At 43.9% G+C, this 18652-nt stretch overlaps 2 protein-coding genes and 1 long non-coding RNA gene across 8 annotated transcripts in view; 2 read left to right on the top strand and 1 right to left on the bottom strand.

Annotated features, from left to right (window-relative positions):
- The window catches only part of TIAM2 (T cell lymphoma invasion and metastasis 2), a 111960-nt gene extending 105120 nt beyond the window's left edge, over positions 1–6840 (top strand). For both annotated transcript variants that reach the window (XM_029223840.1, XM_029223841.1), the window contains 7 exons: positions 476–594; positions 1814–1922; positions 2540–2598; positions 3133–3238; positions 4174–4261; positions 4642–4796; positions 6178–6840. In XM_029223840.1, the coding sequence (XP_029079673.1) occupies positions 476–594; positions 1814–1922; positions 2540–2598; positions 3133–3238; positions 4174–4261; positions 4642–4796; positions 6178–6770 (1229 nt within the window). In that variant the 3' untranslated portion in view covers positions 6771–6840. The remainder of the gene's footprint in view (positions 1–475; positions 595–1813; positions 1923–2539; positions 2599–3132; positions 3239–4173; positions 4262–4641; positions 4797–6177) is intronic.
- The window catches only part of TFB1M (transcription factor B1, mitochondrial), a 62826-nt gene continuing 45555 nt past the window's right edge, over positions 1382–18652 (bottom strand). The window contains exons 6-11 of one of the 5 annotated variants that reach the window (XM_029223847.1): positions 10593–10720; positions 7267–7621; positions 6666–6817; positions 5087–5181; positions 2414–3222; positions 1382–1882 (exon numbers count right to left, since the gene is read on the bottom strand). In XM_029223847.1, the coding sequence (XP_029079680.1) occupies positions 7399–7621; positions 10593–10720 (351 nt within the window). In that variant the 3' untranslated portion in view covers positions 1382–1882; positions 2414–3222; positions 5087–5181; positions 6666–6817; positions 7267–7398. Of the gene's footprint in view, positions 1962–2413; positions 3223–5086; positions 7622–10592; positions 10721–18652 lie in introns of all 5 variants that reach the window. The other 4 variants (XM_029223848.1, XM_029223846.1, XM_029223844.1 and 1 more) reach the window with 4 other exon arrangements.
- On the top strand, positions 7616–12208 carry LOC114896031. The gene is made up of 3 exons (XR_003793709.1): positions 7616–7899; positions 8265–8365; positions 11839–12208. It is a non-coding gene; the product is annotated as an uncharacterized LOC114896031 (long non-coding RNA).

An 18652-nucleotide genomic window follows, 5' to 3' on the forward strand; every position in this document is an offset into this window, starting at 1 on the left:
AGGCATCCTGTGGCCAGTCAGCCTCGGATTTTAACTCTGGCTCCACTCCTTACGTCTGTCTTTGGAAGTGTGGCAAAAAACTGAACCCCTCTGCACCTGAGTTTTCTCATCTGTAAAATGGGATTGATAACAGGTCCTACAGTCATCGAGTTATTGTGGGGATTAAATGAGATGCTTCACATAAATCGCCTCATAGAACACGCCAAATAGAAAGTGCTCAATAAGTAGCTCTTATTATTAGTGATACTTGTACTCTGCCTCATTTCAAAAAGAATGAGGTGGAAGAGAACTCTGCTGTTCTTCATTATTGTAACTAGATTGCCGTGGGCTGCTTGCATCATACTCGAATGATGCTGCTCTTAGTAAGAACTGGTCTCGGATTCTGGCTTGAATCTTGAACCTTTTCGTTATTGCTGTTGAGTAGGATTGCAAACACACCAAAATTATAAAACAAATATGATTGCATATTTTGCAGAAGCACTAAAGGCAATGGAAAAAGTAGCAAGCCACATCAACGAGATGCAGAAGATATATGAGGATTACGGGACGGTGTTTGACCAGCTGGTAGCAGAGCAGAGCGGAACAGAGAAGGAGGTCAGTAGGACTTCCGGATTCTGAGAGGCTGAATGCCTGTGACCACCGGGTCTGGAGGTCACCTGTTAGGGATTTCGTGCGGGAGAAAATGCCTAAAATTTTCTTTTTGATCTTATAATGCTTATAACAAGCCTCACAACTTAGGTATAAATGTAACATAAAATTGATAACATTGGTTTAAAAATATAACCTTATGTTCTGTTAATATCGTATTAAAAAAAAGAAGAAATATCACTGAGCTCGTATCTGTACCTCTTCCTCCTTTCCCGTGGAGTGTGAGGTTAAGACAGATCCCAGAGGCTAGAACATAAATGGAGAGCTGGGGCTGGTGGGGGTAGGATGGATAAAGGCAGTGGCAGTCAGCATGTGGAGAGAATTAAGAGCTTTTTCCCGGGCTTCCCTGGTGGCGCAGTGGTTGAGAGTTGGCCTGCTAATGCAGGGGACACGGGTTCGTGCCCCGGTCCGGGAAGATCCCACGTGCCGCGGAGTGGCTGGGCCCGTGAACCACGGCCGCTGAGCCTGCGCGTCCGGAGCCTGTGCTTGAGGGGCCCGCATACCGCAAAAAAAAAAAAAAAAAAAGAGCTTTTGTTTTTTTCTTTTCTAACCTCAAATATCGGTGCTATCTCCTTACTTATAAAAGTAGTTTAAGTGGAACATCACAATTTCTCTATTTTTCTTCTCTGGCTGGATTACTAAATTTAGAATTTTGAGTTTTAAAAAGCCTACATGTAAGAAGTAATATAATTTAAGTAGAAAAAGACAAGAACAGAAAACAGCTGGAGTTTAGTTTTTTTTTTTTTTTTATTACAATCAGTTTCAACGTTGGTACCTCTGCAGGCCTAGTGTGCTTTTGGGATTAGAGGTGGTGAGTTGTACTAGGTCTTGGATGAAATGTTAACAAAGGCACTTGGGATGAACGTTGACACTGGGGTGGAAGGAATGCCATCCCACAGGGCAGGAGGCGTGTCTCACCCACAAACGATGTGTGCACTGGAGCGAAATGCCTTCACGTTTATGTTATTTTTCAAACAGTTTGATGCTTAGCTCGTATTTTCAAAATCGCCACTATTTAAGGCCGCGTGTTTACAGGAACCATAAAAATCAAAGTGAACGTACTTGTGTTTTAGCAGTGACCATATGTGTGTGGTCCCTCTCTCATATGAGACAGCCTCCCCCCAGGGTTTCCACGTCTTCTCCATCTCCTGTTTTTGCCATTTAGGTCACAGAACTTTCAATGGGGGAACTTCTGATGCACTCTACGGTGTCCTGGTTGAATCCATTTCTGTCTCTAGGAAAAGCCAGAAAGGACCTCGAGCTCACAGTCTTCGGTCAGTACTCCATTCAAAACAATGTAAACTTAAAAGAGGCTGTCAAGAATGAAGAACCTGCTAAATAAACCCAGCTAACTCGTGATTTCCAGAAGGACTTAGAATCGTTGCTCTAATGGCTTTGACGTAACATGGACAGGTTCCAACTCTTTAGAACTCTTGCCCTACATACTCATGATCTCCTCCCTTCTGCTGCTTGGGCTTAGTGGACCTCACCACGTGTTACGGGAACAGATCTCCCCGGGGCTATTTTGAAATCTGCTATCTTAGTAGTTTGCTGCACTTCAGAATGTCTTAATTCTCCCGGACAGCTGGGAGAGTGGGTATAGACCGTGTATGCTCGCTGAGACGAACACACATGTCCTCAGCTTTCAATAAAACAAAACAGGAATTCAGGAAACAAAATGCCAGGATCTTCTTCAGATAATGGCTCTTAAATTAGCAGGTACCTCTGCATAATTCAAATATGAACAGAAGGAAGTACCACTTACTCACTCATGTCAGCATCATGGGATCTTGTAGAGCTTTGTTCTATTAAAATATTCAGCTGCAGTTCAACCTTGGGAGAGTTTGTATTAAATAATGAGAGTCATTTCTTTCTCTTTTCCTTTCTTTAGTTTTTAAGAGAGCCGTCATATTGGTTTATAAAGAAAACTGCAAACTGAAAAAGAAATTGGTAAGACATGAATTAATTTTAATTAAAGCTATCTTTTCATGCCTGTTATCCTCCTGTTGTTGAACTGGGAAGCCTGCTAAGGATGAAGGCCTCACTGAGTGATGCGACTCAAGGTGTTTCTTATCCTCCCCACCAAAGACGTCTGTTTTAAAGAAGATGTAGACAAATACCCATGCTGGGCCCTACAGAGAAAACCAGCTTTTCTATCCCTAAAAATGGTCCACGTTTTCTCCATACACCTGAGTCTGTGTAATTTTGGGTTTTTTTTTTTTTTTTTTTTAGAGGTAACATGGGGTCATGGAAAGCTTGCCTGTCATTTTTGCTTAAAGATCTAGAACTTTCTGCTTCCCAAAACATGACTCTGCCCTGTCCCCAATCCCTGAGAGCACACCTGACCTGATTCCCTTTTGCATCCTGAGCCCCACACGGCGGCAGGTCTGCACCAGGGTGAGCTCACAGCTTCTGTCGTGCGCGCACGTGCCCGCGGGAGCGAGCTTGCTTTAACACTGTTCTTGGTGGGCTCTCACGTTGCAGCCGTCGAACTCCCGGCCGGCACACAACTCTGCTGACCTGGATCCGTTTAAGTTTCGCTGGTTGATCCCCATATCCGCGCTTCAAGTCAGACTGGGGAATACAGCAGGTAATTGTTGTGTGTCGTACAGGTGCCAGAAAAAACATTTTAAGGGAATTTTTAAACTGCGGAATGAAAAAGTAGCGAAGAACCTGGGAATGATTTTTGGTATTTTATTTTATAGGCAAGGAAAATGAGGACAAGAGAGATTGGAGAAAGTAAATGCCAGCGGATGGCTTTTCTTTGCCAAATACCTCTCTATTTATTTGCTTCCTTATTTTCACTGTCGATGGTTTTCAACATTTTTCTAATATCCTAATATTTCTAATTATTTTAATAACTTTAGGGATAATCTCTATCTCTAAAATTTGTTAAAGAAACAAAGGTCCACAAATTTAAATGTTTACAAATTTTGATACACCTGAAAATTTCTTAAGATTAAGCTTTATTACAGGTGATATATAAAAATAAAATTTTCCACTGTGGAAAATGTTCAGAGATCCTTTCAGAATAACCCTGTCCTGGTGACAGTACCTCTGGTTAAGCAAAGGACCAACAGGCTGAGGCCCGCAGTGACGGCTGGGCCCCTGTTCAGTTTTCGTTGGAAGTGCTCATGTTTCCTGGACCGTGACTGAGTTTGGGGCTGGCCTCCTTACCTCAAGAGCCTGAGCACATCCTACCGTTCCTTCTAAGGAACGGGGTTGAAAAATGGGATCCATTTAACCTCTTTCCCAGAGAGATGGAATCCAGGGTAGGGCGAAAGCACCAAGACGGATGGGAAACCTCAGCAGGAAGTGTACAAAGTAACTACAACGTATTTAACTTCTTGTAACTCTTTGTGAAAGTCATACATAGGAGGAGCCACACCAGAAAATGATGAGAGTCAGGATGGGGAATATTTAACTCTTTAAAAAGTTACTAAAATTGTGGTTTTTAAGCTTCACAAGTGTCCTTTACCACAGCATCTTTGGCAAATTTGCGGCCCCTTGTTTCTTTTTACACAGGGACAGAAAATAATTCCTTATGCGAGCTGATCCACACCAAGTCAGAAATAGAAGGACGGCCAGAAACCATCTTTCAGTTGTGCTGCAGGTATTACTGACTTCCAAAAATTAAAGCCAATGGGCATAAGACAGAATTATGTTCTCTTAAAAGTGGGCTTATTTTTAGTGCCCTCCTAAATTTTGATGACTTCAGGATCACACCCACCCTCTCCAAACTGTGCAACTGCGGCTCTAGGAGAATATACATTGAATAAATATACATCCAAATGTTAGTGCTTGAAGGAAGTTCAAAAGCGATCAATTCTCGCTCCTTTTGTAAATGACGAGAGACCGAGGCACACAGAGGCTGGGTGGCTCGCTGTCAGTCTGTGCTGAGAGCGGTCACGTGCCACGGGAGGGCCAGGAGGCGTGGAACGGAAGCAGGACGAGACAGCAGACACTACAACATGTCTTCTCTCTCCCCGCCAGTGACAACGAAAGCAAAACCAACATTGTCAAGGTGATTCGATCTATTCTGAGGGAGAACTTCAGGCGTCACATAAAGTGTGAATTACCTCTGGAGAAAACATGTAAAGATCGCCTGGTACCCCTCAAGAACCGCGTTCCTGTCTCAGCCAAATTAGGTAAGAACTCTGCTAGCCTTGGGTTTACTCAGGAAAACATGAGGAGCTCCTCTGCAAGGATGTGTGCTTTCAGGATAGAGCAGCGGGTCATCGCTTTGTAGCTCATCAGCAGGAGCTTCGTAAGCTCTACACCAGACACCCGATACACAGGGTGACGTGAGGATGTAGCGGCAATTTTACTTCCTTTTAAGAAGCCTAAACATGCTCGGTCCCAGACCTCCTTTTATAAAACATAAGCACCCCCAATCCAAATCCTTCGTCTTTCACCTGCTGACACAGTCTGCACTTACCGTCTTCTGTCTTTCTTCCGCTGAGAGGTACAGGAGTCAAGGGACTTCGTTGTGCTCATTGCCGCATTCCCGGTGCTCAGAACAGTGCAAGGCCTCTAGAAGGTCAACACTCAGTGAATTAAGGTCAAGAAACCTAATGGTCGCTAATACTCATTCTTAATAAGCCCACAGGTAAACATTCCAAATCATGCTGCTGTTCAACTTTCTGCCCGTTTTTAAAATGTCAGCTTAAAATTTTTAGAACCTTCTTTCTATGTTAACTATCTTGTTAATATCACTGATCTATTTTTTTTTAGTCTTACAAAGTGTATCTCTTCTTTTTGGTCACAGTTTGACCTCCTCAAGTTTACCATATATTTTCCATTTTTTCCTCTACTGGCAAAATAAGCTACAGCCATTAAAAATACACTGTCGTCTGCAGAAACACAACTGAGCTCCCCCTTTCCCTTCTACCCAAGAGAAAGGAAATTATACGCGCACACACACACACACACACGATTCAATATTCATATTAAATCTCAAAGTTGGCTAGAAATTCCAGCAGAGACAGTTCTCATGAGAGAGAAAAAGCATTTTTGTACTTTTAATTGAGCAGCAAGGGAAATGAACCGGTGAGAAGGTGGGCAGAGAAATATGGTGTAATCTTAGTTCTCAAACTACAAAGTACTTTAGTGAAAGAAAGGAACCTAGATTTTATTAGCAGCTAACTTTTAAATTTATTCATTAGCAAGAGCTAATTTATTCATTAATTAGCTGTAAAACTAACTTTTAAATTTATTCATTGGTAATAAGAAGCGTAGCCCTTATGATAGTTTATAGCTTATTGTTCTCAGTAATTAAGCTCTGGTAATTGGTCCTCTAAAAAATGCCAAATTCCAACTTAAAATTTCAAATAAACATAAATAAAAAATGTCCGTATTTGCAGTATCTACATTTTTTTTTTTGCCCAAGTCCCAGGAGAGTCCCAGGATTGAAGTGAGGTGATAAAATTTTAATTAAGATGTTAAATCTGATAACCCACAGGGCAAAAATGAACACATTGTGGAATCGGTTCCTCTATCATAAGGGAAAATGTGCTTTTCTCACTGCAGCTTCATCCAGGTCCTTAAAAGTCCTTAAGAATTCCTCCAGCGAGTGGCCCGGGGAGCCGGGCAAGGGCAGCTCGCTGGACTCGGATGAGGGCAGCCTGAGCAGTGGCACCCAGAGCAGCGGCTGCCCCCGGGCCGGGAGCACACGGGACGCCCAGAAACACCCCCACGAGGGCCTGGCCGACTTCTCCGACAGTCTCATCAAAGAGAGCGACATTCTGAGTGACGACGACGAGGACGACCACCAGGCTGGGAAGCAGGGCAGCCCTACCACAGACATCGAGATCCAGTTCCAGAGACTGAGGATCTCGGAGGACCCGGACGCCCGGCCAGCTCAGCAGCCGCCCGGCAAGGACGGGCAGCCCAAGCTGGTCCGGGGGCACTTCTGCGCCATCAAACGCAAAGCCAACAGCACCAAGAGGGACAGGGGGACTCTGCTGAAGGCGCAGATGCGTCACCAGTCCCTGGACAGTCAATCGGAAAATGCCAACCTTGATCTCAGCTCCGTTCTCGAGCGAGAATTCAGCGTCCAGAGCTTAACGTCGGTTGTCAACGAGGAGTGTTTTTATGAAACAGAGAGCCATGGAAAGGCATAATACAGGTCAATCCAGATATGGGTTAAGTTGCTGGTTTCACTTTTAAACTGGGGGTAAAATGGAAATTGCAGAAAAACTATTCATTATTGGGTTTTGTGCAGTATACATTTTCCCACAAAATAGTTGTAAAGATTTAAGTTATTTTAATTTATTGTGGATCAGAAAACTAGATTAAACTGGTCAGAATTTGTAAATTACTTAGTTTGTATCCCTTTTGAGCAGGTATCAAAATGACGACTTAGAAACCTTAAAATGAAACTGCATTCTAATTAATTTATGTGGAAAAGGGTGGGGAAGTTGTGATGAATAGCTTTTCTGGGCATTTTCTTTGAGCTCTTAGGTTCTGCTTTATTTAAAGCATATTTAAATTATTCTAATGTGGGTTAGGGGTACACTGTGCAGGTATTTCATTTTTGTAAGGTTGTAATAGATGCTGTTTATACTAAACATGTCATATCTATGCAGTATATATATTAAAAGAAACCTTGTACTGTACCTTACTTGACGATATTTATTCTCTTTACCAAGCTGTAAAAGGGGAATAAGTCACACCTGGGGAGCACACATAGGAGAAGTTCAACACTGTGAAAATCAACATCCAGTCGGCTGCCAGCCCCTGAAGTAGCAGCTACAGTCTGTAACTCTTCCTTGTCATCCCCTTTTGCTTGAGTTCTTCTCTGAAATTGTAAGCAAAGAGGTGTGGGTCTTCATCACACATTTTTCGGTATGCGTCACAGAGGCTCTTAAAATGTAAGACAGAGAGCTGGGTGGGTCGAAGAGTAGGGTCCACATCTGCCAACTTTAACAGTTTCCCAGTGCTTTCTAATCGCTGAGCTTCAGGGAATAACATTCTGAAAGGAAGAGAAAAATGTCAGAATTCTACTTAAATTCTGCCCATCATCATGCTTCCTTCTACCCTCATTTGAAACCGGCATGGTTCTGACAACTTTGCAGAGGCTTTTCTTCCACCCCCCAGAGCCCTGCAGGACCCCGAGCCAGTGGAGGACTCTGCTTACGCCGCCAGGCAACAGGTACGAACCACCGCTGAAGGCACAGCTAATCGGACCTGCACGGTGTGTCCACATGAGAAAAGAGTTTCTGAAGCTCAATCAATACATGTATCTTGAAGGTAAATTATATCATATGCTCAGTTGCATTCTTAAAGAAACATAAGTTTGCTGTGCCTCACATTTTAATATATAAATTGCATATTATTTCTGGTGAACTTTTGATTCTCTGTAACTTGAACTTACCAGCCTTTGGACCTCTTCATCCCAAAAGAATGACCTTTCTTTGCAAAGTTAGAAAACAGTTCATGTGAAACTAGAAAGTTATCTTCCTCTTTAAGATGTTTGAAGCATCTTTAAAATTGATTCAAAGTATACATTTTAAATTTCGTCTAAATCAGATCATTGTTTTAAAGTGAATAGTACAAGTGACTGACTGACTGAAATATTGCAAAGCTACACCTGGATTTTATTTTCTTCTCTCAAGTCTCAGAGGGCTCGGAAGACATCGTGGCGAGAGGAGACTGACTTTTTCTTACAGGCTGGTGGTCCCCGCAACCAGGAGCTGCGTGTCCCTACATTCTCAGGGTGAGCTGACTGAGATCGCTGAGTTCACCTTCATGGCAAGCAGGGGTCTGATCATAGTTTCTAACTATGATCTGGGACTGATGTGTGGTGTGGTGTGACTGAAGGACACCAAAAGGTCAAAGTGGGTCACAAGATTTGGTCCGTATCTGCATAGGGGTCTGTGCATGTGAAGTAAACGGGGCCCATCACTTAGCTGGGGGGTTGTCTTGGAAACACTAGGGCCAACTCCGGGCTCAGGCCAATTCCAGGATTTCTACAAGTAGGACGTACTTTCTGTAATTTTTTCCCTCCACGAATCAGGGCTATCATGTACAACCGTACGGGTCACACCCTGTGTGGAATCCAGCTTGTGTTTCACTTGCCAAGTCGTGCATCCTGGCGGGGGCCGGGTGGGGTGCTGCAGCATAGCAGGGGGGGCGTTCATCCTAATTAGCACGAGGATCGCTGGTGGCATCTCTGTCCCCAACTAGAGAAGCAGGAACGCTGCTGACGTATGAACGTTGGACTAACTAGAGCCAACAAACGGCAGGCAGGGTGAGGTTTCCTCCATCAGCCCTCACATCCTCAAGAGCGTGCTTTGTGGATTCCAGTGGATTCAGGATACAGCTGTCTAGCTGTGCCTAAAGTACTTTCATGTGCTATAGGGACCCTTCACGAATGAGAGAACTGAAATGGAGCTGCTATTAGAAAATAAGTATGGGCCACTGAAGCTGAACCCCCTTAAACAGCTAAAGTTGACTATATTAGATGAAAATCTTTTAAAAATACACATACACTTTCCTGCCTTCGTACACAGACTGCAGTTGGGCCTAATTACCCACTTTCTAGGCTGTCACCGGACGTAACACGTTGCCGCGGTGACTTCAGGGCCATCAGGCCGCAGACTCTTAGGCCGCCTTCTCTGTCTGGGCCTCTGGACGTACCTCAGGGCCTGGCCAGAGCGGCGCCCACGGCAGAACACAGGAGCCGCCGCTGAATGGAAATGTGCTCATGTGGATACTTCGAGCCACTGTCTTGGCTACTCGGAAGTTATATTTGCTTCCTTCTTCTAAGTACGTCTTTAAAAGCTTCAAGAGATAACAACTGGATGGAAAGAAAGCATTTAAAACCCACTAGCTCGTGTGATGGTAGGAAATATATATTTGGTCTTTGTCCCAGGTTCTTGAGACAGAGCTTCTAAAATCTTTGGAATTTCCTGAGTGACAGGGGCGACAGGAGCATCTTTTGTTACTCGTAACAAGCCCCTTTCAACCACATCTGGGCTCTGTGCTAATGCGGCGACTCCTGGTGGCCCCTGGAAAGCTTCAGGACGGGGAACAGTGGCAAGAGGAACCAACCACGTGACTGAAGGATGGACCTCTCTCAGCTCCACTCCTGGAAAACTGAGCTCCATCGCCAAAGGCCAATGATTTAATCAATCCTGCTTAGGTAATGGAGCTTCCATAAAACCCCCAAATGATGGGGTTCCGAGGGCTTCGGGGTTGGTGAACACACTTGAGGTGCTGGGAGGGTGAGAAACCTTGAGAGGGCACGGAAGCTCTGTGCACCCTGCTCCCCATATGATGCCCTGTGCCTCTCTTCCATTTGGTAGTTCCTGAGTTACAGCCTTTAAAATTGATACATGACAGTGAGTTCTGTGAACCATTCTAGCAAATTACTCAACCTGAAGATGAACGGGATCGTGGAAATTGCCAATTTATGGCCATAAATGCAAGTGGCAACCTGGAACCCGCGACTGAAGTGGGGACAGCCTTGCGGCACCGGGCCCATAAGCTGAGGCGCTGCGCTAATGCCAGGTAGTGAATGACCGGACTAGAATTAAGTTGTAGGACGCCCAGGTGCTGTCTGGAGCGTTAGGGAGTTCGTCGGTGTTGGGGAAAACACCACACATTTAGTGCCAGAAGTGTCGAGACTGAAAACAGTTCAGATGGTCTGAGTCCTGAGTGAGGGGTCATGACCTCCCCAGTACAGGCTCACTATAAACTGTGTGATGTCAGTTTTAGTTTGTAACGATCAAACCAAACAGAACCTCTCGGTGGCATCTCAGGTTAAATCAACATTTTGCTTTCTCCTCAGTGGCCATGAAGGTTTGTTCATCACAGGATCTGAAGTAAGAGTAATATTTACAGGCAGGTTGAACAATCATAAAAACAAAGTTCTTACTCTCTGAAGGTGACTGAGGAGTTTGTAAAGAGTGCTACTGAAAAGGAAGAGAAAGCGTTCTTACCCAAGCCCTCGATGGCAGTATTTCCTTCGGAACTGAAAGGCATTCTGAACGACTCTCTCCACCAGCCTGAACGGCTGCTCTATCCTCGGCCGGGTCAGGGGGGTGAAATGCACCACCCCCGAGTCCACCTTCATGGTCAGAAAACAAACATTTTACTGCCTGGTACAATATATTAAACGATCTATCTTTGTAGAACACAGGAGAACAGGTCGTCAAGAGCATGGTTTTCACGAACAACCCTTTATGTGGACTTCAGTTTCATGTTCTCCAGGCACGTAAGATGCTACGCTCGCATCTGAGCTGCCGCAGAGAGCTCACGGTTGGCTGCATCTATTCTATAATGACATCCACTAGGCCTGTGCTTGACAGTCACTTAATTTTAGAATGCAGCTTTACAGTGGCCTTTTAAGATCAATCCAAATAATCATTAAAGTCAGTAGGCAGATAACAGATAGCATTAGAATATTTTATTTAGCTTCTGAATGAGTAGAAGATAAGCTGCAGCCGCAGTTCTGACTATAAGGCTGGACTTCAAACCAGAGAGACACGGCAGATGGGCCTCCAGGGACCACTCAGCACTGAACTCCCCAGTGTCAGAGGCACTGATTAACCAGCTGGACTGAATTCATACCCGTCTGCACGGCCACATAACCTTCTGGTAGCGACTTTAAATGCCCCAAGAGGCACGGGCAGGATCCAAATAGAATGGAAATCACCAAAAATATTACTGTTTAAGTGTCAAGCTGCTAGCCGGTGGCTGAAATTCTTTATCAGAAAATAAAACTTTTCAGGCATATCTGATAAGAGATTTATACCCTGCCCTATTCTAAAAATGGACTCATGGTGATTCACAAGGATATATTCAAAATAACAACAGAAAAATACTGAGAGTAAAGACTAAGGGAGAAATGGAGTCAAAGCAGTTATCGCCCACACAAAAGTCTGACAGAGACCACGGACTAGGAAATGGGAAGTGTATTCATAATTTACAAAAGCTTTGGTCGCTAAGGGATTACTGCTAAACTTGCTACTCAGACTCTACAAAGGCTAAGCAAGTACAGCAATTTATGAAGTGTGGGTTGTACCACTGCTTTTCAGAAGGAACTCTGTATCTTCAAATTCCATAGGGGTTGTCATGTTCTCTTGGGAGGACTCGCTCCTAAAGCTCCTTGTGGCTACAGAATTCCTTAAAATGGGCCTGTAATATATGAGGATGGGGAAGTTTTTGTTTTGTTTTTGTTTTTAGGTTGGAGGGAAAATACTGGCATATGACGTGAGACCGTGTGGACGAGATGGACCAAAGATGGCCAACCGGGACGGGCTTCCAGAGGTGTGAGTGGCGTTTCTCCTGCGGGGTCTGAGCCGCCTCACCACGAGCTGCCCCACCAGACCTCTGCCCCATCGTCAGTCACTGAGGCCGGCAAACGCTGGGAATGTTCTAAGCAGTCGAGTGAAAACTGCCAATGGAGGGACTTTCCGCCTGAAAATGCTCCCCGAAATGTCCCTCAGCCTTCAGACTATTTTAGTGACGATTATACACCTTCGGTGGAAAAGCCCTTATTCCCCTGCAGAGTGACCATCTCAATGTTCTTATTAAACTTTAACAGTTTTTCAAATTGTGTTCTATGTGTTCCTCCAAGTTCACTAACAAATAATTCCTGTGGGAAAGTGTTTTGGTTAAAAGGCCGGGACTTCCCTTGGACCATCACAAAAACACCATGGAACAGGGTCCAGGGGTCCCAGAGAGGTCTGTGGACAGCACAGAGAGGAGCGCCCCTGGAGAGCACATGGCGCTGGGGAACCACTCCAGGGAGGGGTGAAAGATGCTTCACGTGAGAGCCCTTCTGTGGAAGGGAAGACAGAAGTGAACTCAACTGTTCTAGACCATTCTCTTGACTTCGCCCCGCCCCTTTCCACCGTCTGCGCTCACTGGCATTCCTGTCCCACCTCTCGTGTTCCGCCAGCCCTCTATGACTCAGGTCCTCCAACCCTTTCAATCCAATCCTTCCAAGTTAGTCAGTTCTGACAGGATTCTTCCACAGTGAGCAGCCTGCCAGTCTCCAGAGAAAATAATCTTTTAGTACATTATGAGATAAAATTAAACCCTACCCAACCCTAAACCCATGAAATATTATCAAAACTCTAATGTTCAAATACTATTAAGACCAAAGGCACAAAAGCAGGGAGAGATGCATTCTCCTTCCAGTACAGAAACTGCCACTTCCGGATTCTTTGGATTTAACATTTTGGCCTCATCTTTATTTGCCTGATTTTATTCCTTTGAGATACAGTTGAGGTTTGCAAATACAGGCAATGTCTAATGTTTTTATTTAAATAAAGTTTTAAAACCCCGTATAAATACAGCAGCACCCCGTGTACACCGTAGCAGTAGACTTCTAAAGTTTGATTATAATTTTGATACCCAGTTAAGTTGGCTACTAGCGTCTTTCGGATAAAAGAAAATTTCCACTCAACGATCAAATAGTTACTATTTAGTGGAGGACCACATAAAACTCGGCGTCAAAAAGGCTCTTCCTGTAACATGTCCTGCTTCCTCTGGGAAACCTGTACCACCCTGTCTTCTACTCCTGCCTCCAAACGCACTTCTCAGAGTTACTCTGTATGACAGAGCCCATTTTCTCTAGAGCCACAGGAAAGCTGCTCAGTAACTATGGTAACATACAAAAATGCTTTTTACTCACAAATGAATGCTTATTTGAAATTACAACCATTATTTTTCCTTGAGTTTTAAGTCCATTAAAAGGTTTGATTACAAAAAAGAGATCAGTACATAGGCACTAGATGCACTTAAAAATTCTAGTTTAAATGTTGCCAGCCCCTCTCCAAACTCAGCCTATCAGTATACCAAAATGACCTACTACGATGTCAAATTAGAGGGTTTATAGCGACTGTAAGTATTTGCCTCTCCAATCCACGATGAGGTCAGTGCTGCGCAAAGCTACGGTTATGCTTCTCAGCATGAGCAGCCCTGGCTGCAGGCGGGCTGGGGGCGGGTGTCCCATGTCCCAGGCCAGGATGTCTAGGACATGACTGGTTATGAGCTCAGAGCAGCACTGTGGGCTCGCAAGAGAACTGGGGTAAGAAGCTATTCAATCTTAAATATTAGATACTGCTAACTCAGACCTTGAATCAACTTGGTACAGGGAACACCAAAGACGGTGCAGCCCAGTTTCTGACTTTGAGATGATCATAATATGCCAAAGAGCTCAGTAACTACCGTATGAAAAGGTACAGAAACAATACCGGCCATTGTCGAAGAAAGGGTCTTCAACAGCTCCCATGGTGTTCGAGACCGTTAAAGGATAAGCCAGTGGAGAGGAAAAACAATTAGGAAGTTACAGTTTACTTAGCCAAGATATAACCATAACTGGGAGACCGTAGAAGGAATGATGAGAACAAAGAATGACTACAGGGAATAATCAGAAAGACTGCAAGAACAACACAAGAAGGATTCACAGTTCAAGGTGGTACTGTCTCAGACAGACTTGTGCAGACGGGAGTGGGAAGGGTCCAGCGATTCTGAGGTGGCCAGCACCACCTGATGGAACACGGGGTCAGGAGTTCGGGAGAGTCACATTCAGTGTCAGGTGAGATGAGAGTAAGGTGAGCACGCTGGGGGATGCTTGGTTCCTCCACCCACCAGTGTCTAGGTTACTCCTCAGGGTCCTACGCCGAGCTAAGGACAGTCTCCATTAGAATGTCATGGGCCCTGCAGTTACAACTTCCCGCCAACAAGGGGAGCAGTCGCAAGTCACTGCTGCCTATGCTAATTATAATTATGCATCTTGTAGAAAAACAAAATATTTACAAACATGCAGATCACATTTCCTAGAACTGTTTTATTCTGCCCATAATTCTCGTCCCAAGCCCAATTTAAGGACAGAATTTCCGCTGTAAAACCTTACAACTCAAACACTCCAACAACATTCCATGTATTCCAAACCAAGGTATTCCATGAAGACTGACTGTTAGGACCTATAGTTCTTTCTTTAAAGTTTACAATTTGTGTTTGTTATTGAAACAATATTAATTTCTGCAGATGTTCCACCACACCTTTTGTCTCCCACAGATGTCTGAATGGTTTTTCTCTTTTCCTCCTTGGAATCATACAGAAAGAACCGATCTTAAACTGTCAGTGTTTCCTCTCAGAGCACAAGCATGTAAGAGAATGACAGGGTGAGCTGACAGCACGATGAGAAATAAGCCTAAGAGGTGCCCAGGGTGAGGGGAGGGGATGGAGAAAGCTTTTTACTGTGTATATTGTATATGTAAATATAGGTATGTATGTAAATTATGCCTACTAGCAACAACAACAAGATGAATGAGCGTCTCTTGGTCCCAAGAAAGGAAACAATTTCAGGGATGTGAACACTTAATTCTAAACAAAGTACAAGAGGGACGAGAACTCACAAACGCTGGATTAGGATTTTCTGTTATCTTAGCCTGCAGTTCCCCAATGAGCACAGGGAAAACACCTTTCTGAAACCAGGACCTTTCCCACAAACCATGACTTCGGTGTCTGTGAAAGGGCGGCCCCTGGAGGCGCCTGTGTTAACTGTGCCAGGACTGTGCCCCCCTCTGTGCGGGTGGGGGAGGTCCCTGCCAGGGGAGGAGCCGCGCTGTAGCAGCCCAGGGGGCGAGAGCGAGGGCCCGACCTCCGGTTTCTCATCCACAGTACAGGGAAACTCCTCGGGGACGTTTCAATCTAAGCAAACTCACGAGGTACTCAACTGCTGCCGCTATAAATATTACTGTTAGGAAAAGATTGATAAACAAATATGGATGCAAATACATTCATTCATAATGAGTCATAACTACCAAAGAGACACTCAAGTTGACTAGTCAGTACATCCCCTTCCTATAAAAACCACCTAACAAGCTCTGTTATGCTGAGAGGGTTGTGCAGAGGCACGGAATGGGAACAAACTCATACAGACGATGCTGCAATGGTCACTGGCCACTCACTGGCACAAGGTACAGGGTACCAGATGCTCCTAGGCCGTGTGCTCTCAGTACCCAGGCCAGCTCTCCATTTGCAGAGCTATTCTTTAAATGTGTTCATGTTGTCCAGCTCTTCCTGTTTCTGACTTGAAAGACATTGCGTCTTTTTAAAGATGAATGCCATAGCTACTGGATCTCCTCCTTTACATGCTGATTTTACTAGTTTAACTCATGGAGGTTTGGGGGACCTCCTATGTATGTAACTGGAGGTATAAAAATAAATAAGAGACATGATTAAAACTGATGCAAGCTCTCTAATTTGGCAACATCACAAAGTCCACATGAACCCACCCAGGACCCTAGAGTGTGGGCAGGGGCTGAAATGTAGGAGACCCAGTGGGCAGAGAGAGAGAGTCACAGGGAAGGAAGACAAAGAAAGAGGAAGACGGGAAGAGGAGGAGAGAGGGGTGAGCTGAGAGCCAGGCCCAGACGAGGGGTTCAGCCCACTATCTGAGATACTACCAGTAAGTGAGGACGTTTTTAAAAAAACGTCCTGCTCGCTCTTCAAAATAATGTGCAAAGAGAATGCAGTGGTGAGGCCACAGCAGATACATACTTACATTATTTACGAGGTTGAAAAAACTAGGCTGATCTGCCAAGTGTCACCACAAACTCCAAGACAGTCTTAATATTCTAAAATAATGTGATAAAGACATAGAAAACAAATCCTCAAGATCCTTTCACATGAAGACATAAAAAGGAGCAACAAAATGTTGTCAAAACAAACAACAAGAGCAAATGGCAGTGCAACCTACAAGCAGAAACATACACGACTTGCACAGAGCCATCGGAGCCAGGATGGCCTCTTTAGACATTTGGGGACACACAGCAACCAGAGAATAGCCATCATTTTTAACACGGTCCTCACTATAATCAACTAGTCTACAAACTACCAATTCTAAAAGATAAAGCCTTCGGGCAGCCTAAAGCATTATTTTAAAACTAAAGTAACCATAAAGATGGAGGAAGTAACGCACTGATTGTGCTCATAGCCGATACTGTTAATTTCCCGCGACTGAGTAGGAAGAAAAACATTATTTTAAGATTAAGTCAATCACTTTAAATTTGTGGGACTGGAACAGGTAACTATCTTAATCTTACTCTGAACTTTAATTATTTTCAAGGTTGAAGAGAAAGCAAATGAGAAAAGACGCTGCTGTTTTTTTAAAATCAGAACCTTAACTTTTCATTGGAATTACGTGGGCGGCATTTTAAATACACAATGACTGGGCATCATCCCTGACAACGGAATTAAGAGCCACTGGGAGGGGCCTGGGCCTCAAGGCTTTTCTAAAGCTAGATGATGCTCCCGTGCGGGCAGGGGTGAGAGACACAGGTCTGGAGAACCACTTCCCACAAAGGTTTGGTATTGTTATTACTTCTCAAATATTCAGTCAAACTACCGATTCTTTGAGAACAAAAAGAAAAGCTTGTCTTGACTATCCAGAGTATCATCACTAAGAAACACACTAAGGGAACCACATGTAATTTTGTCTTAAAAACAGATAAATAAAAACATTTTAAAGAAAACAGATGGGACTGCTGGGTCACCGGCCAGCTACTCTGCAGTCACTCATGGACTTGGCATGAGTGAGAAGCAAATGTTTATATGTAAGGCTACAGAGATGTCAGAGTTCATTTGTTTCCACAGCTTAATCCAGACTACCACTGAAAGGAACGACTCATTATAATGAGACTTAAAAACACATTCTGTTCTAAATGGGGGCAGGGCAGGGCTATGAGTGTATGAGGGTTTCAAATATCACAGTATTCTGGGCCTGAATCCCACATTCCTGCTACTTATATTATGGACCTTAGTCGAGTTATTTAACTTCTCTGGAGCTTAGTTTTCTCACTTGTAAAATTAGGATTTATGTTATCTCATAGGCTTGTTTTAAGAATTAAATACCTCAGCAGTACTTAGCATATAGGAAGCAGTTTTATAAATGGTAGATATTATTATTACATCAAGATTACAAAACTAAAGAGTTACAAAATTACTTAAAATGACAGTCTCTTAAAAAAGGACAAAATTATACTTTTAATCATGTAAAGGTAATATATTATTGTTATTTTATATACTCAAAATCAGCTTCTGAATTCATTCAACAAATATTTATCATCCTCGACAACAAGGCAGGCACCACTCCTGGCCCAGGAGAACCTGGCGATTAACAAGACAGAAATCCCTGCCCGTGTGCGTTCACATTCTAGAGGTCTTCACCCAGAGCAAGCAGTAGAGGGGCTCAGACGGTAGGATACTTGACTTATTCTGAAGTTTAGAAACAAAACGATTTGTTGATTGAATGGCTCTTGGGTATGGAATCAAGGACGTTTTTAAGATCCAGGGTCTACCAAATGGCAGGATGAGTCTGCCGTTAATGGACACTGGGAAACTGGGGAGAACTGGTGTGGGGAGAGTCAAGAGCTCAGTTCTGTCCCTGATAGGTCTGAGATGTCTATCAGTGATGTCACACTGGCAGCTTGGACATATTCGGTTGGATGTTTAAAATTTTACAACTGTAAGATGCTACGGAAAAGCCCGAACAAACTTTTTGGCCAACCCAATACAAACCTTGGGTGTTTAGGGGGGAGGGCTGGAGAAGAGACATAAACTAAGGTAAAGATAAACAAAGAGTTATCTAGGGAAGCCTCTGAACTTAAAAGATTTAATTCTCTTTAATATCCACATTGGAAGTAGATAATCATGTCAATGAATTATATTTCTCTACACACCTCTACTTTCTAGCTCCTTTCTTATACAAGAAATTCTGCCTTCGGTTAAAGGCCTGTAGTTAATGAAAGTTCTTTGCGTTTCAGAAGTTTGCCTTTTTAAAACAGGCAGCTAATGTATTAGAAGATAAGTGTTCTCATCAAGGCAGAAAAATAATCAAAAAGGTTTCGAAAATAGCAATGCACATTAAAGCATGCTTAACCCATTTACCCTCGGCAAGCTACATTACGCTGGAGGAGGTCAGAGCTGGGAGCAGACTGGTCCCTCCACCGGCCACCAGTCAGCCTCAGCACAGGTGAGTCTG

This window comes from Monodon monoceros, unplaced genomic scaffold (genome assembly GCF_005190385.1).
Source record: "Monodon monoceros isolate NGI ecotype Baffin Bay Population unplaced genomic scaffold, NGI_Narwhal_1 Super_Scaffold_15, whole genome shotgun sequence".
NCBI classification, from domain to species: Eukaryota; Metazoa; Chordata; class Mammalia; order Artiodactyla; family Monodontidae; genus Monodon; species Monodon monoceros.